This window comes from Colletotrichum karsti (genome assembly GCF_011947395.1).
Source record: "Colletotrichum karsti strain CkLH20 chromosome Unknown Scaffold47, whole genome shotgun sequence".
Classification (NCBI taxonomy): domain Eukaryota; kingdom Fungi; phylum Ascomycota; class Sordariomycetes; order Glomerellales; family Glomerellaceae; genus Colletotrichum; species Colletotrichum karsti.
The window spans coordinates 213,958-239,684 of record NW_024065947.1 but is presented as its reverse complement, the minus strand read 5'-3'; the positions used below and the strand labels follow the sequence as shown (position 1 = coordinate 239,684).

At 52.2% G+C, this 25,727-nt stretch overlaps 5 protein-coding genes across 5 annotated transcripts; 3 read left to right on the top strand and 2 right to left on the bottom strand.

Annotated features, from left to right (window-relative positions):
• Positions 1-193: 193 nt before the first annotated feature.
• CkaCkLH20_11346 (uncharacterized protein) lies at positions 194-3,630 on the top strand (the record flags this gene model as incomplete). Its single annotated transcript, XM_038894060.1, has 3 exons — positions 194-1,520; positions 2,160-2,306; positions 2,372-3,630. 3 exons carry the CDS (start codon positions 194-196, stop codon positions 3,628-3,630), a joined length of 2,733 nt encoding a protein of 910 aa, XP_038740638.1.
• A 1,088-nt stretch (positions 3,631-4,718) lies between these two features.
• On the top strand, positions 4,719-8,812 carry CkaCkLH20_11345 (ubiquitin elongating factor core; the record flags this gene model as incomplete). Its single annotated transcript, XM_038894059.1, has 8 exons — positions 4,719-4,778; positions 5,200-5,843; positions 5,904-6,108; positions 6,270-7,007; positions 7,084-7,289; positions 7,346-7,438; positions 7,495-7,860; positions 7,921-8,812. 8 exons carry the CDS (start codon positions 4,719-4,721, stop codon positions 8,810-8,812), a joined length of 3,204 nt encoding a protein of 1,067 aa, XP_038740637.1.
• A 3,582-nt stretch (positions 8,813-12,394) lies between these two features.
• On the bottom strand, positions 12,395-14,642 carry CkaCkLH20_11344 (hormone-sensitive lipase; the record flags this gene model as incomplete). The annotated part of the gene is made up of 2 exons (XM_038894058.1): positions 12,395-14,489; positions 14,551-14,642. The coding sequence occupies 2 exons, from the start codon at positions 14,640-14,642 to the stop codon at positions 12,395-12,397; spliced, it is 2,187 nt and encodes a 728-aa protein (XP_038740636.1).
• A 4,450-nt stretch (positions 14,643-19,092) lies between these two features.
• CkaCkLH20_11343 (uncharacterized protein) lies at positions 19,093-20,314 on the bottom strand (the record flags this gene model as incomplete). Its single annotated transcript, XM_038894057.1, has 2 exons — positions 19,093-20,072; positions 20,128-20,314. 2 exons carry the CDS (start codon positions 20,312-20,314, stop codon positions 19,093-19,095), a joined length of 1,167 nt encoding a protein of 388 aa, XP_038740635.1.
• A 1,701-nt stretch (positions 20,315-22,015) lies between these two features.
• On the top strand, positions 22,016-23,254 carry CkaCkLH20_11342 (uncharacterized protein; the record flags this gene model as incomplete). The annotated part of the gene is made up of 2 exons (XM_038894056.1): positions 22,016-22,343; positions 22,878-23,254. The coding sequence occupies 2 exons, from the start codon at positions 22,016-22,018 to the stop codon at positions 23,252-23,254; spliced, it is 705 nt and encodes a 234-aa protein (XP_038740634.1).
• Between the last annotated feature and the right edge of the window lie 2,473 nt (positions 23,255-25,727).

The window sequence follows — 25,727 nt, the reverse complement described above, 5'->3', positions numbered from 1 at the left end:
ACACTTTCTATAAGGCTCTTTCTTCTTCTTCTCCTTCCTTCCACCCTTTGTGATACGCAGTGGCCACACTTTTTCCTCGAGGATCTTTCTCCAGTGCAGCCTTGGATTCTATTTTACATCCCCTGTCTGGACTTTAAACGCCTTTGAAGAAACACCATGACTTCGCCCACTGCTGCACTCAGTATCCCCTGTCATGGATGTCTCCGCTAATTCTGAGGCGTCAGCAATGAGGCGAACTGTGCCTTGGGATCGCAATACTTTTCAGAACTTGTCGCTCCAAGAGCTCGGCGACCAGCACCGCCATCTCCGCCGAAATACTTACTTCTCCGAAAACCACTGCAAAATACTTCACATCTCCGCAGCAGAGGTCTGGTCCGAATACGCCGCTGTTGCGGGTAGACGGCATGACATGGCTGCCATACAAGGCCACGCGGCCTTCTTGCGACTTCGCGAATGGCGTTCCTCCAAAGGACTCGAGGGTTGGGTTGCTATGGGCTATTCGGAGCAATTTCAAATCAGATATCTGGCACATCATCAACTGAAGGAGATTGCCATCAGCCAAGCCACGTCAAAACATGATGGCGGTGTCGATAACACACGCGATCTCGCCCGACTCTTCGCAAGTCTCAAGGATGGTATGGGCACCACTGTCACTGCTTTCGGCAATCGAGTATTGAGAAAACACAAGAAAATGGCCCGTCAGATGGCCAACAAATATTGTCCAGACAGGCCAGACGAGGACGTCGTATGGGATCCTATTGCCGGCAAATGGCAGGGTGACCACTTGGCTGAAATCGCCTTCATGTATCCTTGGCGGCAGAGGTCCAGTATGAACAAGTTATTCGGCTTGGACCTTGCTTCAATCACTGAAGAATACGCCCCGTGTAATGGTATTTTTCTACGGGCTCCAATCCGACGAGGGCTCGAGAACGGTGTATTTGCGATCGTCCCCGACGTGGACTTCGGCCTCGACTCAACCAATCAACACGACGAAGGGGGCAGGCAGATCGATCATGTCCAAGAATGGTGGCACCGGGATGTCAAGGAATACAAGCTGGTTGTCCTGGATCCTCACCATCCGATGGCAACCGGCGAGTCTTTCGAAGCTCAAGAGCCGCTCGTGGACCTCGACGATCGCAAGCTTACATTTCGCACAACCTTTCGCCCTCGCGTTCGATATGTGTGGTGGTCATTCCTCTCCGCAATAACGGTTGCGACATGGCGACTCAAGGACAAGAGCTGTGATGGAGCGAGCATCCAAGACCGCATTCAAAAGGCTGTGCGCTGCTGGGGTTATACAACATTGACTGAGAGTAAAGTGACGGCTTCGTTCGTCCGTGTCATCGGCAAGGCTGCGGAACCCCTGTTGGGCGTTGGAAGTGGCGAAACGGATGCGGATGACCAAGGTATCGCCGTGGTTGCTTTCGAAAGGGCTTACGCTATTAGGGAGGAGAAGGACGATCGCTTCGCCTACTATTCTGACGAGGATGATGATATGTTTAAGCACCCCTCCACTACTTGTAAATACTGGCCGAAAAAGATTGTTTATTAGTAGAATAGTATTAATGAGGTTATAATCAAATCGCCTTCGTCGTGACGCCGTCTTCATGATGGTGATGATACTATCTCAATCTCCTTCTGATGGGTAATGCCATCCCAGCAGACCTTCATTCTAACCACGCAGCCAGGAGGAAAACAAACTGAGCTGCCAAAATCAGCGTTGAATGATAATCCAATCCGTAGTCCAATGACCATAGTCCAATGACTGCAGCAACGTCGTTTCTGTCGAGTTCCTGGCAAGAAACACTTCGACCTGGGCTATGCCTGAAGTTCGTGCGGGGACGGTGTAAGGAAGCGGTTTCTGTTTCCGAGCACTGTATTTTAGCGGCCGTTTCGTTAGCGTTATCGGCTTATCGGACCCTCGGCTCAAGTCACGTCACTTGCTGCCGATTCCCTTGGGTCCCTTTCACCTTCGTAACCTTTGGGCCTCATCCAACTGCCCACAGCTCCCCCTTCAACTCCGCCACCGGCGAACCCACGAAAACATTGTCTCCGCATCAGACAACACACACCGCTCCGACACGCGTGCATCTTAACACCCGTCGCCAGAGTTCCAGCCATGGTCTTCTTCTCAACCTCGTAACACTTTTCCGATCAAGACGACGACAACGACACCTATAATCACTACGCCACCATGTCGCAATCTGGGTTCGCAGCCCCCGAGGACGATGCTCCCACCTTTTTCATGCACGATCTTGTCGAGGAAGCCGTGCGGTCCGTCGAAGAAGTCCCCATCCCCTTGGCGCGTAAGTAGAAACCCGCAGACCAAAGCGATGATTCCGGACAAGATGAGCTAACCAGCCACACAAAGCGCGAGCCCCCACCCAATGGCCTGTCGAGGAACTAGCGACTCGCGAAGCCAGACGATACTCCCTGACTCCCGACGTAGTCAAAGAGCTGATCGACTTCCCTTGCTTGAATTACGTCGACGAACCCGATGAAAACCTCGTCTGTCCCATCTGCAGGCTTCCTATAGTCACCCCGGTCATCACGCCGTGCGATCACACCTTCTGCCTCGAGTGCCTCAAGCGCTTTTTCTCCACCTCCGACACGTGCCCCATCGACCGGACTCGATTCCGCGCCAAGGACTGCAAGACATCGAGACTTCTGACCAATATGCTCGGTAGCCTGGTCGTCAACTGTCCCAATACCGAACGAGGATGCGATGAGACAATGAAGCGCGAGGAGGCCGTCAAGCACGCGATCGACTGCCGATACACGCTACACGACTGCCCGGAGAAGACCTGCGACAAGAGAGTGGAGCAGTGGAGGGCGGTGTCGGGCAAGTGCTTGCATTTCGAGCAGAAGTGTGAGTACTGCGAAGAAAAGATGGAGGCGTTGTCGATGGAAGACCACATCACTAGGAACTGCTCGAAGAACATCACAACATGTACCGACTGCGGCGAGACGATCAAAGCCTCAGAATCGAAGCAACACAGCTCGGAAAGATGCCCTGAGTCGTCTGCGCCATGCAAATATGGTGACTACGGCTGCTCTCACCGCGGCCTCCGTAAGACGCTGGATGCCCATGAGGACGGGTGTATGTACAGGGTGGTCGCGGTCGTGGGAGAGAAGGTCAAACTACAAGAAAAGCACATCGAAAAGCTGCAGAAAGAAAAGCAAGAGCAAGAAAAGCAGATTCTGGAATTGAAGGACGAGCGGCGCGACTGCATCTCGTGGGACGACGTTTTCAATCTCAACAACGTACAGGGCGGGCCCAAGTTCAAGCCCACGGAAGCAGTCATGACCATTTACGAAGACATGGAACGCAGAATGGAGGAGCTCAAGAAGGAATTTACGGAGCTCGAGGGCCGGCAGACAGTCATGGTGCTGAACCAGGTCATACCGATCAAGGATCAGATCACCGAGATCAGGAGCAACCTCGGCATCCTCAAGATGCACATGGCGTGGTTGATGAACAAGAGCCGCGAGGAGGTCGAGCGCACTCGGCTGGCGAACCGCACCGTCAGTGGGACCAGCCGGACCCGGGGCAGCTCCGATAGCGATGGCGAAGCCTCGTCTTCATCTAGGAGGTTGAGCGATGGCTCGAACGGCATTCCTCGACTGTAATGATCGCAGGAAGGTCTCCGTCCATCGGCTCGTTACGACGACGGCAACACATGGGAAGATACGGGTTTGGAGGTGGCTTTTCTGTTTTCGCACATGTTACGCTCTCCCGTACGAGTAAATGTTTTGGCTTTTGGCGTTGGGGAGGGAAACAACAGTCTCATGAAAATGACTTGGACGGCACGGAAATACCCTCGGGGCAGTCTACCGAGATGGACGCCCCTTGAAAACAAAATTGGTTCTTACGCACCCAGACTACTCGTTCTACATGGCGTCCCTGGGCTTCTCAATTCCTATGTTGGAGGTTGAGTTCCTAGTAGGAGGACCTTTGAGCATACCTTATGGTAATGAATTGTTATCGTAATCATCCATTCTTCATTCTCTTATCATTTTGGTCAGAGCATGGGAAATACGTCCGAACCAGCAGTTTGAGCTGGCCAGTGATACATCATCTCGAATTTGGTTCATCCGAAGCCAAGGAAGCCATCTAGAAAGGTGCTGCCCAAGGTCTGATGAGACCACGACTTATGTAAGCGGTGGTTTTGCTGAGTCTTTGATCACGCTGCTGCCTGCCTGTCTGGGCAGAACATGTTAGAACAAAGGTGGCACGCCATCAGCAGCAGCTTATTAATGATATTTTTTGAGGTGTGAGGTGATGTGCTGTTCTGTCAGGTCTTCACATCCAGCGGACTTTTGGTGGACTTTGCTGTTTTAGTGGTCTTTTGTCCGCTAAGAATCAGACCAGAGGGATGCTGCCAGGCCATCATCGGATTTAACTGGACAGGGAGCAAGCCCCCAAGACCCACACCCCACATTCACCGCCCGCCGGCGCCGCTCCCCACCACTGCAAGGCCCTGCTCCTGCTCACAGCTAGACGTCAACCACTCCCACCTTGAGCTACCTTACCTCACTCACCTTTGCACCTCTCCATCCACAGCACCTTCTTTTTCAGCCTTGTGCTAGGCGTCGCCAACTTCACTTTATCACCGGGCAATATTCTTCATTGTCTGTACCAGTACCGATCATAACCAGCGCGAGAGCACCAACACCATTCGATCGTTGCCACCAGCAGTTAAAGTACGACAGGCACAATGGATCCCAACCAAGATGGCCAGCCGCCCGAGGCGCCTGATACGGCCAAGATGAACGAGGTAAGCTTTTCTTGATCCTGAGAATTCGAAAATGGAGGATCTTCTGCCCTGGCTTGGACACACACGATCTGTCGAATACCATCCACTGCCCTCGCGATTTGGGCGCCTTCCATCGCCAACCTCATCTTCAACCTCTACCTACAGACCTCCACCAATTTCGCCCCAGATCGCTTCTTGCCATCCGAAACTTCCAGCATCCTTCAGCTCGTACCAGCCGATATTTTCACCACTCAAGATGGGGCTTCCGACGTACGACGAAACTGAAACTCCTCTGGAGTCGTTGCTCGGCCGGCGCGAAGCAATCCGGCCGGAGCGGTGGTCATGGTCGACGTGGACGCCAAACGACGATAGGACGACACACCGGCGCGGAAAATCAAGTTGGAAAACCTCTATATGGAAAGTGCTGACACGCGGTCTCCAGATCCGATTGCGCCGCCTAGCCAAGCTCGGCTCTACCTCCAGAACCTCCCCCAAGCCCGAGGGCAGCCCATCGTCGCCGAACCCCGGAGCATCAGGCGCCTCAACACCGACCGAAGAGAAGCCAAAGTCCCCCTTGGATGCGCCGCGAAAGATCAACATCACACCGTCCGCAACACCGAAGCCCGTTGTTTCCAACGAGAACGCACAGAAGCGAGCCGCTAAGAGCGAAACTACACCAGCGCCCGTCTCGAAGCGACCGACTGTTGTGCAAGAAGAGTCCATCGATGACTTCGCCGACCGAACCCTCACCCAGATCTTCCGCGTCACCGTCGACCCCCAGCGGCTGACCGATATTCATGGCCACAAGTTGACGTTTCTGCCGGGCGCGAGCGCCGAATTGGTCGACGCGGGATCTCCCCTGAAGCTTACTTCTGGCGTTCTCGACAGTGCGCTGCTGGAGTGGCTGTCGTCTCTGCCACCTCAGAAGCCTATCCTCGGCTTCATGCTCCCCTGCTTTAAGCGCATTCTCCGCCTGTACAACATGGTCAAGGATACGGCCAAGGACAAGAGAGAGGTGTTGGACGAGGCCAAGAGACTGTGTATCAGTAACATCTTGTTTGCCTTGACGATCCCGGATTTGTTTGGGTATGTTTTGGGCCACTTTCTGTGGGCTATGACGACCAGCAGTTGCTAATGGGTCCGCAGACGGCCACAACCTGACAACTTGGCACCATTCCTTCTTAAGGGCCATGATCAGGACGATGGCGTATGCTTGAACTTTTTGCAAGAGGCTGTCAAGCGCTTTGACGAGGATGAGCAATTACCCGAGATTTTCGCCAGCGCCATCCACGTGCTTAGCACCAGATTGGCGGAGATATCTATGGACGGCGACTACAAGCCGTACATCAATGTGAGTTGTACTGAGACCCTTCCACTGAAAATCCAGTTGAGAACATCCTTGGTCCCGCGCGATTGGAGATTGCAAGTCGGCAACATGAAGGAGAGACCTCATGCAGGGGCCGAGTAAAGCGAGGTAAATAATGAATAAGATTGCTAACAAAGACAAACCAGGCATTGATGACTTACACCAAGTTCCCGCCTCTTCTCAACGCCCTTGCAAAGCATCCAAACTTCTTGACGGAACAGAGGTCAGGTCCGCTCGTCGAGAAGGCTACTATTCTGGGCCCTTTCTTCCGCATCTCTCCCCTGCAAACCGACGTCACCCTGACCTACTTCCCGAATCCCCGAGGCTTGGATAGGCAGAGAGCAGCTCAACCACAAGAAGCACTGAGAGCCATCCTGAGAGTCCACCAAGACGAGTTGTTCACAATCGCCAACGCCTTCATTCGTGCCGACACCGAGACCAGAAGCCGGGCCCTCGATTGGTTCGCATCTGCCATCAATTCCAACCAGAAGCGCAGGGCTCTCCAGGTTGACCCCAAGGAGGTTTCGTCGGACGGTTTCATGATGAACCTGACTGTCATCCTCGATCGCTTCTGTTCTCCTTTCATGGATACCACGTTCTCCAAGGTCGACAGAATCGAAGTTGAGTACTTCCGTCGGAACCCTCGTGTTGACATCAAGGAGGAGACGAAGTTGAACGCCGATCAAGCGACATCGGATGCGTTCTACGCTAAGAAGGCTGACGGCACCAACAACTTCATCTCAGAGGTGTTCTTCCTCACCCTAGCCGCACACCACTACGGCAGTGAGGCTACCAACGCAAAGGTCAAGAACTTGGACCGCGACATCAAGTACTACGAAAAGGCCGTGGCTCAGATGGAGGCTGAACGACACAAGCTTGCGAACGTGAGTTGCAATTGCCACTCTTATCGGCTCGTGGCATCACTGCAATGATTGAGGAGCATGCTGACTAGTGACGCAGAACCCAGCTCAAGTTGCCATGTTTGAGGTCACTCTCAAGCGTCACACTCAGGTTCTTGAGAAGGCGATCGCCATGAAGTACGCCATTGAGGGCGTCTTCTTTGACGAGAAAATGCAGGAACTGTCTCTACGCTTCATGCGTTACGTCGCTGTTTGGCTGCTTCGTCTTGCCAGCCAGTCTGACTACACTCCAGAGAAGGATCTCAAGTATGTTGCTTTCGCGCTTTCCCGTCGGATTCGACCTCCGTTCTAACAACCTTCAGGTTGCCCCTCCCTAGTGAGGCGCCGGCGGCAGTGGCTTGCTTACCCGAATACGCTCTCCAAGACATTGTGGACAACTTCAAGTTCGTGTTCAAGTATGTCTTCCAAACTCTTGCGTGGCTTTTGATCTGTGTTTCTAACATATGGACAGGTACATTCCTCAGATCATGCCATCAGCCGTTGGCAATGAGATGATCGCTCTATGTGTCGCCTTCCTCCGTTCGTCCGAGTACATCAAGAACCCGTACCTCAAGTCATCCTTGGTAACACTGCTCTTCTCCGGCACTTGGCCTTTCATGCACTTCAAGAAGGGTGTTCTGGGTGACCAGCTCTACGGGTCCAAATTCGCAAACGAACACCTGCTGCACGCCCTGATGAAGTTCTACATTGAGGCAGAGTCGACGGGTGCTCACACTCAGTTCTACGACAAGTTCAACATTCGATACGAGATCTTCCAGGTCATCAAGTGTGTGTGGGGCAACGATGTGTACAAGCAGCAATTGACCAGAGAGAGCAAGTAAGTCTGATCACTCGGTAGACGTTTCCTCGAACAGTCGGTATTCTAACAAAACGACAGGAACAACCGCCAGTTCTTTGTGCAATTCGTGAACCTCTTGCTCAACGATGCCACATACGTCTTGGACGAATCATTGACCAAGTTCCCCAAGATCCACGAACTCCAGCTTGAGTTGGAATCCGACCCCACCATGTCGGCCCAGGATAGGCAAAAGAAGCAAGAAGAGTTGCAGGGCCTGGAGGGCCAGGCGACTTCTTACATGCAGCTCGCAAACGAGACGTTGTCGATGATGAAGCTTTTCACGTCGGCTCTGGCCTCCGCTTTCACCATGCCAGAGATTGTGCAGCGTCTGGCCAGCATGCTGAACTACAACCTGGAAACCCTTGCTGGCCCGAAGATGAAACAGCTGAAGGTTAACGACCCTTCGAAGTACCATTTCCAACCCCGAGTTCTCCTGTCCAGCTTCGTGGACATCTACCTTAACCTTGCCAACTCGCAAGCCTTCATCGACGCCGTTGCCATGGACGGTCGTTCGTACAAGCCCGCGACTTTCGATATGGCGAGTTACATTCTGTCCAAGCGAAACATGAAGGACGTAACGGAGCTCGAGAAGTTCGATAGGTTGAAGGAGAAGTTCAAGGAGGCGAAGGCAGTGGCCGATCAAGCAGAGCTGGACCTCGGCGACATCCCGCCCGAGTTCGAGGACCCCATCATGGGCGACCTCATGAAGGATCCGGTCATCCTCCCTTCAAGCCACATTGTGGACCGCTCGACGATCGTCCAGCATTTGCTGTCTGATCCCAAGGATCCCTTCACGCGACAGGCGATGACGATCGACGACGCCATCCCGCACACGGAGTTGAAGGAGAAGATTGATGCCTGGAAGGCGGAGAAGATCGCTGCGGCCAAGGCCAAGATTGAGACCGATGCTATGGACACTACTGAGGGCTGAGTGCTCTGGTAGAGGGAGTATGTTTGGGTAGGAGGATTATGAGATCGCATTTCGAGCGACCTGCAGCGGCCGGTTATGCATTGTGTTAGGATTAGACATTTGGAGTCCCGAGGTTTCGTTAGGGGACATCATATGATACCAGGCAGAGAATAGACCTGGGTTAGAGGACATCATCGTTGAGATCATTTGCGTCTAGGCTTGAGGTGTCGTGGTACGTCACCTTTCGTGGAGTTACTGTTGGTTTCGCTGATTTCAAGGTGCTCCTACTTGCAGTGTCATGCCATATTCTAATTTTGTCCCATCAAGCGCCATTGGCCAACAGCAATGCTCACTGCGCTGTGCTAATGTTCGTCGTATTCTCCGGCTTCAGTTGGGGATATTCTCCATGTCGTTTGTTCTTTCTGATATAATCACGCAACACCTGTTTTGCGCTCAGAGAGCTACACGCAAGGTTAGAGACAGTGGCAAAGGGTTCCTGGGGATATGGGGTTCGACGTCTTCTACATGCAAGCCCAGCATATGTGAGAATGAAACTTGCATGAGTGCAGACTTCGCTGTTCATGGACGCACCACTGGTTCTGCTAGTGCATCATTACGCCAACTTGCTTGCTAGAGACTTGATCATACTCAAATGACGAGCCGAAAGGCCCAGGATCGATCCAGCTTAACCCATGACGTCGCTATGCTAGGCCTCAGATGCCTCAGTTGAGGCACAGGTATTCTCAGGCACGACGTTGGACGAGAATAAGCCGGAGGCAGAGATAGTGAGAGAAAACAGGTGGTGACCGGAGACAAGTGCGCTTGAGGTGCGTGCGGTAGGAAACGGCGAAGCCCTTGTGCCGTTGGAATATTGCTTTTGCAACGTGAAGACAAATGGTTAAGTTTTGTTGGAGATTCCTTCCACCATGTACAATGTTACTTCGTGAGAACGTGGCGATGGCCTTTTATGGTGTGCCCAGAAGCTCGAGAAGTCAGTTTGCAGGGACGTATGCGGGTACGATGCTGATATAAAAGACTGATGAATCTCAGGATTGGACCTTCTTCTACCCGGCAACACGATGTCCATAACCAGAAGCACTGGTTCTCGAACAAAGCGTGTCGAAAACGAAGTTGTGCGCCTTTTGCCAATCGATACACAGTACATGCCCGGCTATCGCGCCAGCAGCAGGCGTTCGGCAACCTCTTCAGCGAGTTTATTCCTCGAGGAATAAGTTCAGAACAGAGATGGTGATGAAGGATAAAAGATGATTGGTCGCGACGATGGATTTAGTTTCGTGCGTATGGTACTGGAAAAGACTCTCGTTGGACTACCTTGTTGTTGTAGTGATTCGGGCCCAGTGTGTCTGACAACAAATAAAGCGTGTTGCTGGTTGTAAGAAAAGTCCGCTCTCCGGTACACGATGTGGTGGTTTTATATAGATGCCCACAGACACGCATTCGCGATGTTGGAAGGCCTGAATCCCAGAAGGCTTAGGTCCTCCTGCAATTCGACGTTATAAACGTGTCCAGCAGGGTAAGTAACTCTGTGAAAGCTCCCAAGCATCGATGTTCTCTCCCGTTCCATTCCATGCCTCCATTCCAAGATAATGAAAGCGGACGACTGTTGTGCCCTTGTACGTTGGTTGGACCGATAGTAAAATGTTCAGAATCGACTTGAGAAGTTGAGTTGCTGCCTCTGGCGGTGTACTCCATGGGTTTATATGTATTATCGATGTAATACTTCCAAACTGGTAAAGAATAGAATAGACAAACCCGCTTCCTGGGTAACCCGGAGCTTCTTGTGACCTTCAGGAACTTAGAAGTGTTCTCCGGAGTTGGACCAAACGCCCGATGACTGGCATTGGTGATTGTACTCTCGCATCCGACCATCCCCATCTGCTTGCTTGTCCCAGAAGGCAGATTTCGAGGGCTTGCCGTTGGCCTTTTCCACTACGCCCAGCATTAGGGGATCAGCGTCTGCATCTCAGGTAGTATGGAAGCTTCGAACGGCCGGAAACCTTCAGAAATTTTGAAACTATCAGCTGTGGTGTTGATTGATATCCGCATGTTCTTTGATATAAAATCCTCAAGCAAATCACATTCTAAGCCGAATGAACCACAGAATGGAAGAGGAGAATGTACGCCATTGCAGAGAGGCGATCAGAAATGACCTCAAGGCTGAAATCGTCGAGTCTTAATAGGGAAACATTGTGGTATGTTGCAGATGAAATTGCGGTTCCGACGGGTTTCCATATCTCCCAACTCTGGGCCCGTCTTCCTCCGGTTCTGAGATCTTATAATATATGTAATAATGGAAGGCCGCGATGACGCCGTCCGAACTAGACGGCACCGGGGCAGCTTCGAGAACTCACGTTTGCAGAAAACCGTTCAAACCCAGGCTTTGCTTGACTTTTCACTCCCGCAAGAACGGAAGACCTCCAATATTATAGACGCTCATGAGACCGTCTGAGATCCTTTTCAGGACCACACACGACGGTATTTCCAAATGGTGGATGCAACCTGGTCTCCTCATGCGCGGAGCAATGGCCAAGGCGGATTGAATACTATCGCACAACTACTGATCCAGCAGAAATCAGAATAAGCAGCAATCTCACTTGCATCGATTATCAGCGAGTTCTCTAGGCCCAGCTCGTAGATATGGTACTTATATGCGTCGTACGTTTGCCATCATTGGGTCCATGCACCACATGATACTTTTCGAGTACTGTTCGAGTCGGATACCGACACCTCGGAAACAGGCTCAGTCCAGGACATTTAGTTTGCTTCCCGAGCCCAAGCAATGTTTTTGCAATCCGCTTGATGGATTTCACTAAAGACGTCCTTCGCCAGTGTCCTCGCCTCTATCATCGCTACTGTCTTTTCCCGGTTCTAGGTTCTTATATGATGTGTAATAGGGTGTATGAAGATCCCCTGGAAATGTATGAGTCCTCAAGCTGGTATGATTCTAGAAATTGTGATCATTCTCCTTAGCATCTCTGCCGTTTGTGCTTTTGCAACCCGTTCGATGTATTTCACTCAAGACGTCCTTTGCTACGGTCTTCGCCACTGTCTTTCTCCGGTTCTAGGTCTTTGTACAATGTTTAATAGCGTTTGCAGAGATCCCCTAAAACCTCCGCGAGCCGTCAAGCTGGTGGAATTCCAGAAACTGATATCATTCTCCTCAGCATCTCCGACGCTCCTAACTGCTGCCAGGGCAATACCAGTACCGGACGGCGCTGTCGTCTATCGGGGAGTCGACTTGGGCATCAAGCAGAAAGTTCATCGCAGGGTTCCTGTACACACCGCGGCTAGACTGATCGAGCGCCTGAGGCTGTGTGAATAACATGGAAGATTCGTGGGCAGCACCGTGAGGAAACCAGAACCTAGTAAGACGAGCTCCTTGGATTGTGACGTGTCTATAAAATATGGCCCTACCAAGATGTGTGTACAGTTTCGTTGGCGAATCCAGTCTACAGACATTCTATGCCTCCCGATACTTCTCCAGACAAATGAACCAGGACCCAAACAGAAAACCCTGTTATCCTCGCAAGACAGAAACAAAGCAATGTGCGCCACCGTCCGTCGTATAGATACAGGAAGCTCTTAATCGTGGTCGCCTCTTACGCCAGTCAACCCACCAGCGAGACCCTGCATGCGCCTACCAAGCAGATCGTCGGTACTCTTGAGTTTAACCAGGCTCGCGCCTGTGCTCTTACTTGCGCCTCTCGCCCTGCCATTCTTCTTCTTCCCGTTGCCCACCTCAAGCCTGTCCACGAGCGACTCGCCTTCTTCCATGGGTTGGGGCTCCTTCGTCAGGGTCTTGCTGCGGCTGGCTCTCGTCATGCTGATCTCGAGGGGCCGGTCCTCGTCCCCGCTCGACTCGGCGCGTGTGTGATGTCTTCCTTGTGTGTTCCCATTCGTCGCCGGGCCTCCTACCCGACGACGTCCGCGACCTTCACGTTCGCGAGCCGCATCGGCTTGATTGAAAATGTCCATGATCCACTCGGATGATCTGTCGAAATGCTTCCAAGCTGGCGGGTACACAGTCGGGAACTGCAAAAAGCCATGGGAGATGCCAGGAATCAATGTAACTTCGGCCACGTCCTTGGCGTTAAAGACCGGTTCGTAGCCGTCACCGAACTCTGAGCGCTCGGAGCGGGCCTGTTCGAACATTGCTTCCTTGACCTTGCGCAGGCGGGCGGAGAAGATGACGGTGTCGTCGACTAGAGGATCTCGTTCGCCGGTGAGGAAGTAAACCTTTGGAAACCGGGCCAGCAGAGAGTCCGGAGCCAGTACCGGAGATAGCAGGTAGTCTTGGCTGAAGTCCGGACGGTTGTGGGGTCCGATGTAGAGGATGATCATCGCGCGCATCATTTCGGGGGTAAGGACACGATCGTTGAAGTATGAAATCATCGAAGACATTGCGAGACGTGTTCGAAGAGGTTCTGAATGGTGAGACGTGCTCTGCTGGCGCTTGGCGTCTTGTGACGCGAGCTGTGTGTTGGACAGGACCTGGGGACCGCTGTGCGAGTACTCGGGATGCGGGCTTGCAAGCGCCTGCGAAGAAGCGATCTCGAGCTCCTTTGTGGTCAATTCCGCTGCTTGCTTCGCAGCACTCTCCTCCTCGTCATCGGTCTGGTGCGGCGTACCAACCAGGTCGTTGTACTGCATACTTTTCCGCCTGATGATTGACTTGTTTGTGCCTCTCATCCTCCTGTCCTTCATCAGCGACATCTGCTCATCGGACATCCAGTTGCCGATGTTCATATCGAGTCCCGGGTAGAAAAGCACGAGTCCGTCCGGAAGCGGCAGATCTCCCGTGTTCACGTAGCGGCGCATGGGAGCGGATGTTCGCTCGATGATCATCAAGGTCGTCGATGTGGCCAGGTTTCCTCCTGCACTGTCCCCCGTAAAGACAACTCGAGGCGTTTCCTTCCCCGACATTCCAATGCATCTTCCTTTGCTCCTGACGATGGTTGTATAGACATCAAAACACTCGTTGAGCGCGTATGGATATGGGAATTCGGGGGCCTTTTTGTAATCCAGACTCAATACAGGAAGCCCTGTTTTGGCGGCCCAAGCGAAGAGCTTGTCATCGTTGCATCGAGGATCCATGGCCACAAAACCTCCACCCGGAATATCGAGTATGATTCGGTTGTGTCGCGCGAGGTCTGTAAGCGGACCGTCAAAGTAGAGCCAGGCCGACACAGGTTCCTTGTAATCACTGCCGCTAGGACGAGGGATGCGGATGGCACGGGGCGGCCAGCGCGAAAATCGAGGTCGCATCAGGCCCTGGAAGAAGCGCAGGTAGGGCGTAGTTCCTTTGTTCCAAGACACTCGCAGGTGCTCGACCGTCAGCATACCGCGGACTTTGCGAACCTTCTCGTCGGCTTTCTCGGCGGCAAACATGTAGAAGACGGAGAACACGATGCTGGCTAGGTCGCGAAGCCACTTCGCCTTGATCTTCATCGCAGTCCAGAACCCAGCGTCCAGAGCAGTCAACACCCACGTCGCGCGGAAGTATGTGGCGTCGTACATGTTTGACATGGGCTCAGGGCTCGCGAGGCCGAGGAGGGTGCTGAAATTGCGGGCGGCATATAGGTAGAGCATCGTGGCGACGACGGTCTGCCATGTCGTCAACCGCTTCGTGGTAAGCTTCGAGAAGAAGCGCAGAAAGGGAGGGCCATGAGGGTGGCCTCTGCAAACGTCATCATCAGTATGCTTCTTGTCATAAGCACCCGGTAGGTCATTTCACGTACCTGAAGATGTAAGCCGACCAGAAGGCCAAGACAGCCAGCACCTGAAGTCGGCGCGACTTGACCGAAGGCCGCCCGAGGACGTGGTCGATCATTGCGACTGAGGGATGCTACGTGCCCTGGGCAGCAGCAATACGGAGAATGTAGGAGTGAGGTCGTCGAGTGTTTGTAGTTTCCAGTCGCAAACTCATGGACCCGGAACACCGAGTGCAGCCGACAGCTGACCAAGCAACAGGCACACGAAAGACCACGAGGTTGTGGCCGGGAGAGGAGCTGGCGGCAGACAAGTCGACGGGACGGCGCAGCGCGAGTAATGCGATAACCTGGGCTAAAGGGCCATGGCAAGGTGGCCGAGCTCGGGAAAGCGCTTGGCGAGTACGGACGGCTTGGGACCACGGACAGCCACCCGAAGGAAGATGGGAGTCGGAAGTCGAAGTGTCTATCTGGAAGCTTTCGGTCGACGTTGAAAGGGTGACGGAAAGCTGGAATGAACGACGGTGTCGTAACGGATCTCGCGGTGGTGATGACTCTCGTCCTCAATGGAAGTTGCGCCAGCTGCAGAAGGATGGTTGTCAAAGATGCTCATGACACAGTGCCTTAGGCCAGGCAGCCAGGGTAGTAGCGGCACATGTTTCAACGCAAAAGGCGTCGACTGCGGTGGCTCGGTTCAATTGCTGGACTGAGATGAGATGGTGACGTCCGTTTGGGGGCGAGCAGCTGACATGTGAAAGGGCCCATGTTCAGACCATGGAACAGCTGAATTCACAAGGTACGGAGGTACAATGGAAATCGATGGAGGGGCACGCGGCCAATGTTGATTCCGAAGCTAGGTCTCTTTTGGACATCCCTCGGATCCGACAAACAGGTTAGCCAATCAACGTCACCTATTTATGGCTCTTAGCGCCTCTCGCTCGCCGGCTTCACCGCTGGTAAGCTCCTCCCCCGCTGTAGAACTCCACTGAAGATTGCATATGCAGGGCCTGCTGGCCTGACCGGGCTGGGCCCGGGTTGGCTGTGTTTCTCCACGAACTCCAGGTCGCATTTTGGGTTCCTAGTCACGGGAAGCTCGAGCTGATAACCTACCGATACCGTCCGGAGATCTGGGACTCGCCGGACTCCGAGACACCTGACCACCCTCACAACTCGACCTGTCTGACTTGAGGGACTCCAATAGGCCGTACCTTGAGGGTATCGCCATGAGGGTATCGCCATGAAAACTTAGCTGTTTAGACTTTGCTTGCCTAGTGTTTATAGAGGTTTCTGCGTATGACTACATATACGACAAGAGGGTATACGCTTGGACGTAATCGGTTAGATAAAATATGGGTGAAAGGGGGTAAAGATACATATAGTGATTGTTGCGGTGGTCTCACCAGGAAGAACTGATGAACCAATCAACGTCGGGTTTCCCCCCAAAGATTCATCACACTGACCTAGGCCATGACAATGGGCACTCCATGGACAGACAAGTCATACAGTTCAACGCGCAAGTAGCAACAGGCAGACATCGTGACGGCCAAAATCTTGGAAAGCCGATGGTATCTCGATTTCAATGAATCAAAGCAGGACAGAGTGGTGGCCAAACTGTTCCATTCAGCTACACACTTGCAGATGGTATCCCCTCGACGTTTTGTTCCAAACCCGACATGTTTGTTCTCGGTATTCCTTCCTGTTCTCGACACCAGGTCCCCCGTACCCATCGTCTCGTTCCCAACGGAGAGCCAAAGTCCTCGCCGATGTAACACTATCATGCCTGTGTTGCTTGGCCCTGATGGCTGCCTTCCGTGGTTCGTCATTGGTTCCGAACTAAACATACGCAGTGTGTTAGTACTTCCACCTGTTCTCATGTGGCAAACAAAGACTCACCAAGTTTTAAGCCATGTTCTCTCACAGAGTTCAGCTTTTGACGTGAGATCTTCAGCGATTGGCGCTCCAAGAACGTTGACTGTACTGGGCTGCTCGTTGAGATGCAGCCGCCAGTGACAAGCCTGCAACATTGTCAGCGCGGTCCAGCAGGGAGCTTTGACCAGATCTTGGATAGTATACACAAACAGAGCTGGACACGACCAAACTCCAAATCTCGGCATCTGGGAGTTGTCAGCAATCGAAGAGAGCAAGTGGCGCTGAAGATAGACAGAACTTGCCAGAGTGGCCAGGCTCATTGTAAGCTTCGAACCGAACGAGTGCTGGACTTCGAACAGAACGACGCTGAAGTAGCTAGTTCTGTATCCGGGAGAACAAGTTCGTGCCCCTGCTGCTACACAGGTTCTTTTCTGTGGAAGAAGCAGCTGCCGTCAAGTGCCGCGACGCTTTTTTCCGTCCCGGCGTATTGTTGCTAGAATGCTGCAGTCGTAGCCTCGGAAATGAGCTGTCGACGATACAGAGAGACTGAATGAAGAGTTCTTTGAAGCTATGCTGTTTCAAAGACTGATATTGGAGTGAACCCGTTTTGAAAAGTGTTGGGGTACTTGGTGAAGTGCCAGAGTCTCTGCCGCCCCAGAGAGTGGCATTGGAGTAGGTGGTGTTGAAAGTAGGGGTGAAGGCTGTGATGTAACATGGTTTTTGTCGCCCAAGAGAGTGATGCTGAAGTAGTCATGAGGTGCGTGGTGTGCCAGAATGTATGCCGCCTTGGTGAACACTGAAGTACCAGAAAGTATGTCGCCCAGAAATAATACTGAAGTATTCGTGAAGTGTATGGTGTGCCAAAATGTATGCCGCTTTGGTGAGAACTGAGGTACTAGAACGTATGTCGCCCCAGAATCATTGTTGAAGTGCGTAAGGAAGTGCCAAAATCTCTGCCGCCAGAGAGAGTGTTTGAGTCTGTGATAAAGTGCCAACCATGACTTTTACCGGTTTGAAGAGTGTTAAAGTGAGTGATGAGATATCACAGTGTCTGTTTTCGCCAACGTGGAGGTGAAGTGCATGATGATGGTGTACGTGTGCCGCCCCAGAGAGTGTTGAGGTCCACGATGAAGTGCTTCTGCCGCCCAAATAGTGTTGTAGGTTGTGGTAAAGCGCCAATCAGAATGTCTGCCTGCGCAAAAACTGTTGAAGTGCGCGATGAAGTACGCAAAATGGTTTCAGAACTTTTGCTGCCCCAAAGAGTGTTGGTATGGTGGCCTAAATTTGCCGCCCGGAGAGTTTTGAAGTGCATGTGCAATGTGCCGACCGCGCATGAATTCGTGATGAAGTCCTAGCTGGACTCCCTGCCTGCGTCAAGGAAAGTGTGAGAAATATGATGGTGTTGGTTTGCCGCTCGAAAAGGTGGTAGAGTGTGTAATGACCTATAGATGTGCCGTCTTAGAGAGTGTTGAAGTGCATAATAAAGTGGATGTGCCTCGCCCAAGTTGTCAAAGTGTGTGTTGAGGTACCAAATCTCTGCTGCCCGTAGAGATAATATTGGAGTTGGTAGAGATGCTTGAAGATGCGCCACAATCTCCGTCGCCTCAGAGAGTGGTAACTTCACGCCAAAGTGCGAGGTGAAGCGTATGGTCAAGCTTCACAGTTGATGTTGCCCCAGATGTCATCGAAGTAGTTTGTCAAGGAGGTTTGACGATGTTCCGAAATTCCACCACTCCGAGATGGAAGAAGAGTAGGGAGTGGTGTACGTGAGTGTGTTTTGTCGCCTCTGCTGCCCCAGAGATCACTGCTCGAGAGACGGTTTCCGCTTTAGTGGTTGTTGTGTATGCCACAGTCTCTGCTGCCTCAAAGCTCTAATGAGTTTTGATGTAGGCGGTGATGTGCCGCACAAGCCGCTGATGCCCCAAAGAAAGTGCTGGTTTGTGTCGTGAAATTGATGTTTTTGCTGTTTTTCTGCTTCAATGCTTGGAGTATCTGCTGTCTCAAGAGACAAAGTTTTGATGCTGATGTACTTTGAATGATCAGGTTGGTGATGGTTATCAAGTCTCGGCCGCCCAAGAGATATAAAGTTCTTTCGAGTAGTAAGTTGTGTGGTCGTTCCGCAGGGTATGTCCATTGATCAACGTCAGTTCTCTGCTGCCCCAGAGACGTTGACGGATCGAAAAGGATTCTTGTGAGGTGCAATGATGAAAAACCTCAAGACCGACTGTGTCTGATGACCGAGTCAAGTATCGAAAAGAGTATGTAACTGGTGATCGAAAGATGGTGACTCGCGCGGTAATTGAGAGTATTCGGATCGTCCGTGAAGTTTGGAGTGTGTTCGGATGTGAGTAGATGTGATCGATCCGTTGTCGCGTCAGCTTCGCTGTCTTATCTCCGATGGCCCAAATCGGAAAGACAGTTACTGACACCTGGCACCAACGTGAAGGTGCGACATGCCAGGCTGATTTTTTATAGAGGTTAACTCCTCTTTTCACTTGTGAGGTCGGCAAGTGAGGGCTGGGGGGCGGGCGGCAGTAGAGGTATGCAATGATTAATGCTTCCTTAACCGGGGCAGGATGCGGTGTATTGTCGAAAGGGGGTAGGCGGCGAGAATCTGGCCGGCCTTTAGCCCCATGCAGAAGAGGCGACCGAGAGGGAAAACCAAGACGAGCAACGAGAGACGGCGGCGGCGGCGGCGGAGCCTTAACCAGACGAAGAGCCGAGGTGCCTCTGGCGAGGAGGAAGCTCCCTCAACTCAACATCGGCCGGCGTAGCCTGAAGTAACTCCGCCTCACGCAACCAATCCTCCGAGAAGGGAAGGTCGAAGTTGTCGTCTCGGCCGTAATCGCGGACGGATTTCGGGAGCAGAAATGGCCATGGCCACATCCACCACTGCTCACCGAGCACTTGTCGAAGATTACCCATTGTTCCCAAATCCCAGGGATTCTTATGGAAGAGGCGATGGTGGTATGACCCGTCTGATGAGCGCACACACATGGGAAAGCCAGGCTCGCGTCCGGGGTGCGGGTTGAGAAAGATATCCCACTCCTGACCGGGTGAGTTCATCACCGCCAGATGCTTCCATTTGCCGATCAAAGGCGCCGTGAAGACAAAGTTGATGACCGCGGGCAACATCGCGCATGCCACTGCGAAGGAGTAACCGTGGGATCGGAAACCCCATACCGACAACGACCAGGCGAGCACAACCACTGAAACGGCGTGGAACATCAATATATAGGCCATAGACAGGAGATAGGCCTTGTTGGTCGTCATGCAAACCGGCACCCATAGCCAGAAACACCAGTGGTCATAAAGGGGCAGGCAGCCAATCTTCTTTCCCGAGGCGGCAGTAGCGGGGTGCATCCGGTCCAGGTGAGCTGATGCTCTATGAAGACAGAGTCGATTGGTGCTTGGGCGGTTGCCGTCACTGATGTTCCGGAATGACAGATCCTGGCTTCGCGCAGCCTGCATGATTGGCTTGAGGCCAAAATTGGCGCCAGGTGCCCGAAAACCCCGATGGTATATAAACCAACTTTCCACCCACATGCAGACAAGCGAGGCGACGAGAAGGAACAACACCGAGAGGAACAAGGCCAGCAGCCAGATGGCGGCGGCGCGCACGGAAGGAGCGGACCTGTCTTTCCACTGGGGATGGCCGGTCGGGGGGGCGAGAACAGTTGAGACTGAATAATGGTTAGGGGCTACATGAATACACGAGGGACAACAGAGATGACGTACAAAAGCTCAGGACAAGAGAGGTGTTGGCGACGACGTCCAGGAGCAGGAGAACCGGCATCCACTGACAGAGACGCATGTAGCCGACCTCGACGGCGTATCGGAGCGACTGCCACAGGTTGCGGCGGCGGCGGGGGCGGGCGCGGGCGGCGGTTCCCGGCGGCGGGAGAGTGAAGGCGAAGTTGTCCATGACGACGAATAAACCGACGACGACGACAGCGATGAAGACGGGTAAACGACGAAAACAACGACAGCAGCAGAGGCGGCGGGCAAGCGATGTGTTGACGAGGAAGTTGGAAAGTTCAACGCTGATAGAATAGTTAGCAACGGTTCAAACGCGTGGAGCAGACGCGGGCGAACAAACCGTCTCGTAAACACGAAGAAAAGAAGAAGAAGAAGAAAAGGCCAGTAGGCAATCCGTCGGCGACGAGATAAACACCCACCCAGCTCGCGGCGGACGACCAGCAAAAGTGGGGCGGGTGCCCAGAGACCGGCCAGGCAGAGGGCGACCGAATTCTTTCTCTCAAGAAGGAAGGAACAGTCCCAGTAAGAGCTGGTCTTTCCTTCCTGAAGAGCGCAATACAGGCAGGTACGTGTCCTTCCTCTCACTCTTGCCCCGGCAACGTACCAATATATACAGTCACGCGACTAGAGAAAAATGTTTTCGGGTTCTCTCCAGCCGTCGTGCTGATGTTGCGCCTTCCTAACTACAGATATATCACCTACAAGTTGAAGCTGAGGTAGACATCACAGACGTGGTTCGTTCGGCCAAAGGCGAACTTTGTCTTTGACTCAGTCGGAAATACCTGAAGCTGACCAATTAATTGCCTGTTTATGCCCTTGATATGATCAAAGCTATTCTCTGTCTTATTACCTGAGATAGTCGTGTCAAGCAGACTTCGTGGCCATCCAGACACACATTGGTCTCGTGGAGACATCTGGTTTTTTTGGTCTTCTAGTATGTTTGCCGGAAAAAGTGAAAGGTGCAAGATATTGACCAATCTATATGACAAGAACCGATGCAAAAATGAAGTAGTCTATGTAACCGTTTGGAGGTTGGCGGATATTCTGGATATCTCATACTGTCATTTCAGTGATGCCATGCAATGGATTGGCAACCAACAGGGCTAGGTCACGATTGCCAGCTATTGTCACCGACAACGAGAAACTCGATGTCGGCGAGCTATTTCAAAATACTTATGTTCTTAAATTTCTTGAATTCCACAGCCAAAAGTGATGGACATTACCTAATGAACTTACCATTCGGAAGACGGCATGACGTTCGCTGCTTACATAATATGCGGATGAGAGCCCCCGGCTGATGGAACAGTGACCGGGCCCGGATGGGGCCTACCACGACCTGAGGTTCACACTTAGGGCCGGAGAAGAACCTAAGTGCTCCACAGCCTGAGCACCCTTTACCTTACCTAAGGTCCTACTTAAGCAGCTAATCATGAAGATGATCGATGATCTGGTACCCGGCTCAGGCGGCTAACCTTAACATTCCCAAGTCTAACATCACACAAACACTCCGTTTCCGCCGGACACCAGTTGCAATTGCACTTTGCTGTACAATACAATGTCACAACACTTGGTTCATCCGCGTCTATTTGAAATCTCAATCTATCCAGCGAGTACATATTTAACATTTGTTATTCACATGTTTTCAATAGAGTTCTAGGCGGCAATGGCTTTATGGCTTTTCGCCGTTACCTTGGAAAGGTAAACTTTCGCTATAAGATTCAGAACGAAGTCGGAGATAGTTCGATGAGTAAGGTAGGGAGATAGAACAGGACACGCCTATAAACATCGCAGGTTTCCCATGAATTCGAGGTTGATAACTTCGCACCGCACACCACGCCAGACAAGCAACATCGGTGCCATTCTCATCATGAAGATCAACATAATTCTCACTTTCAGTGCCCTGGCCACGACGGCTCTGGCCGGCCCTTTCGGAAACGACGCCCCAAAACTTGACGGCCTCCCCAAAGATAAAACTCTGCCCTTGCACCAACTTCCGGACTGCTGGCAAGACTGCTTCCAGTCGAATAACAAATGGTTCTTCCACGATATTTACACCATCAGCCAATACGACTTTTGCGAGGATAAGGGGGCGCATAGCCGAAATTGGTATGTCTACCGCGTTGACTATTGCGTCCCCAGGGTCTGCAAGGACCGCGCAGAGCGCCAAAAGGGCAGGAACTGGTACAACGCGATCTGTCGGCAATACTGAAGTCCACTGGGGCATGAAGTCTGGGTTTTCGTGGAAATTTGGCGAGCTGTTCATATCGGCGGTGGGAATCATAATACAGGGCACCCGAAGTTGTTGTAGACGGATTCGAAATGTCTGCAAGCCGAAGCCTCGAAGTGTTCGCACCAAGTCAGGGGTCAAGAACTTACAAAACCCCGAGGAAACGAAAAGAAGATGCCGGCGCCTGGATTGGAAAGGGTATTTCAAGTCAATGTCAAGTCAGTGTAGCCACAAATATACACATAGTAGAGATAATCATAAGTTCTGTCTCTTCTTCTCTTGTTTCTTCAGATAAACGTCTTTGGCACGGCGTATTGTGCAGTGAGCCTCATCGCAAACCGGAGCAGATGGCGGTGGTGGTTTGAACCTAACACGACTGGAACGTGCTGAACCTTGGGTCCTGTCGCGAGTCCCTCGATGTCCTCATGGTGAGACCAAGTATATAAACTCTTGCATTTCCCACTAAATCGATTTTTCTCCCAAGACAACAAATCCCCTACAGTGCAATACACAACGCGCCTAATCATCCCTATACTCGCTATGAAACTCATCGCGCTTCTGGGCGTGGCCGTCTTGGCTGCCACTGCCAGGGCCGGCGAAGGCAAAAATGCCCCAAAGCTGGATGGGTTGCCGAAAGACAAACGCCTACCTCTGCACCAGCTTCCTGAGTGCTACCAAGATTGCATCGAGTCGAACAACAAATGGTACTTCCACGACATCTATACCATCAGCCAGTACCACTTCTGCGAGGACAAGTGGGCACACTTCCGAAGCTGGGACGACTGGCGCATCCAGCACTGCCTTCCACGCGCATGCCCCGACGGAACAGTCCACGAAAAAGCTGCAAATTGGTTCGACGCCATATGTCGGCAGTATTGAAGCCCGAAACGAGACAGATTTGCTCGGACTCGGCCGACAGCTACGACTCACGAGACGACTTGATGCCCGACTCGAATCAAGGTGGCAACGGCAAACTTTTGGATAAAGCCGTTCATCTACGGTTATGGGAGTCGTGGTTGGTTTCATTTGTGCCGACACCGTCAGTCAAAACCGTCAGTCGAGACCATCAGTCTGAATCACCAGACTTAGTCATAGGCGCGGATGGAGAATGGGAGGTGGGGGGACCTCGAACGAAAACCAACGGAACAAAGCTGCCAAGGTTGATGAAAGGTTTTCACCTAATTTCAGCCCACCTCAGTCAAACAAAGTGTATGTGGATTAGTCATGGTTTGAATTGCATCTTCTTATGTTTTGGAGAAACAGAATATTCTGTAGCTTAGAAACCCTTGATCTTTTGAGTCTTTTAGTTGTAATTACATGGACGTTTGTCTGCTCTCCTCTCTTTCTTTCTTAATAACCTGTTCTACACCAAAATGAGAAAAGAAAAAGACGGCAAGTAGGGTTGAAAACCTTATTGGATATTTGGTGAGCTTTCTCCGGATCTCCAAGTTGTGGTGATTCTTTTTGGATTATTGTCGGAGACGGAACTGGCTGAACGACTGGGAGACGAAGAAAAATTGGCCTTCTGCCCAGGGGAAATCCATGCCAGGCTTCTACTAAACCATGTAAAGAAAGGAGAACAAATGAAACCAGGTGAGGCCGAAAAGGGGCTGACACGAAGGGATTATCGCCAGGCTACAAAAAGTAAGGCTTCTCGAATGATTCTCGAAGAAATACATGAAAACTGGCAGTCAAAACGGCGAGGCGGTCCGACCAGGAGAAGACTGGATGCTGCTGACCGGGTCGGGTCGCTCTTCACCGAGGGCGCGCAAGGTGTGGTTCCGAGATGGCGGTCGAGGCCTAAGATTACGAGAGCTTGGGCAAAGTCGAACCACAGTCGGCGGCCTTTTTTGTTTCTTCGGGGCTGAGCCACACGAGGCGTTATAATTGTCGGGAGATCAGGTCGATCCGTGGGGGTTTCTTCATGGAGGATGCGCGGGCGTTGAAATGTCCGCTGGAGAAGCAAAAAAAAAAACGTCAGGGGACCGGACCGTGATCCTGGGGCGGAAGGAACGATTAATTAGGGTCTGGACCGGGGCCGAATCAGGTCTCTTGCAGCTTGCATTGAGGCAAAGAATGAGCTTCTTGCCAAGAATCCGTGTTTAAGGGTTGCCAGGGGCATTTCGGAAATTTGGCATGGGATTGCTGAGGTGATTTTGCAGGTGAGACGCGTGGAAGAACAGCTGGTGATGATGTCATCGTGGTTGAAAAAAATATTTGGGGAAGTAACGACGGTGACCAGGCAACTTCGTTCCTTCCTATGAGTACAGCATTTTTTTTCCGTGGCAGGGGCTAGGCATAGACATCCGAGCCGAATATCCTTTTGAAACTCCCGTTGGATAACACGGCTTCAATGATATTTCATCTCGATGGATGAAGGCTTCCGCCGCCGCTCGAATATTCCCTGTTATTGATTGACACCAGGGCTGATGGTGGGTGATGATTGACGATGGCTGGGTCCAGGGCCGCTGTAGCGGAAGACCGGCACGAGCTGTCATTGGACAAAATGGAGCCGTCGCTCACTAAAAAAGGGGTGGTGGCTCTGGTGGTGGGCCACCCGAAATGTCACCCGTGCCAAGCTTTGGGCGTAGCGTGTCTTGGGTCTTGGGGCTTGCTTGGGACCTGGGGAAGCTGTCTGGCTAATTCTTGGTCTCTGCACCCGATCCGACTGCCCAGTGAAGGACATGTGGGTAATGAACGAGACGTGGGAAGCTGCGAGACTCGGGTTGAGGAGGCCGCCTTCCTCGCAGTCCTCTTTCTCATCGGGGACATTGGGCATTTCGCCCGCAACATGTGCTTTTGACTCTCTCAGAAACGGGAACGAGGCTCGGGCCTGGAAAAGTCATCTCGTTTCTGATGAGTTGTTTTTTCTGATTTGCGGATTTATCTTACTTTTGACCCAACATCCTGATCTCCGATCGAACCACCCAATTACACCCCTAAACATGCCTTGGAACACGTATCCTCGCAAGGAACTCGTTGCACACAGCTTCTGTTCTCGGCCAGGGAGGTGTCTCGACTAGGCAACTTAGCTTGACGGCAGGTACCACTGCTTTTCATCAATACCTATCTCCGATGTCGTCGCTCTCACCTTCCATGATGTAGCTCTCGAAAAGAAAGTACGTACTGGCTACCTTACACCGCACCTTGCCCCGCCTTCCGGCTTCATGTCGCTCAATCACCCCACCTGCCATTGCCTTTTTCCTCCCGTCAGCTACCAGCTCCAACTTCGGACCTTCGTCAGCTACCTTACCTACCTTACCACAAACATCGGGCTTCGATGTAGCTCGCCCCTATCCCGATCTGGCCCTGTCCTTGTCCTCTCCTGGGTTGGTTGCCCCGAGTACCTGAT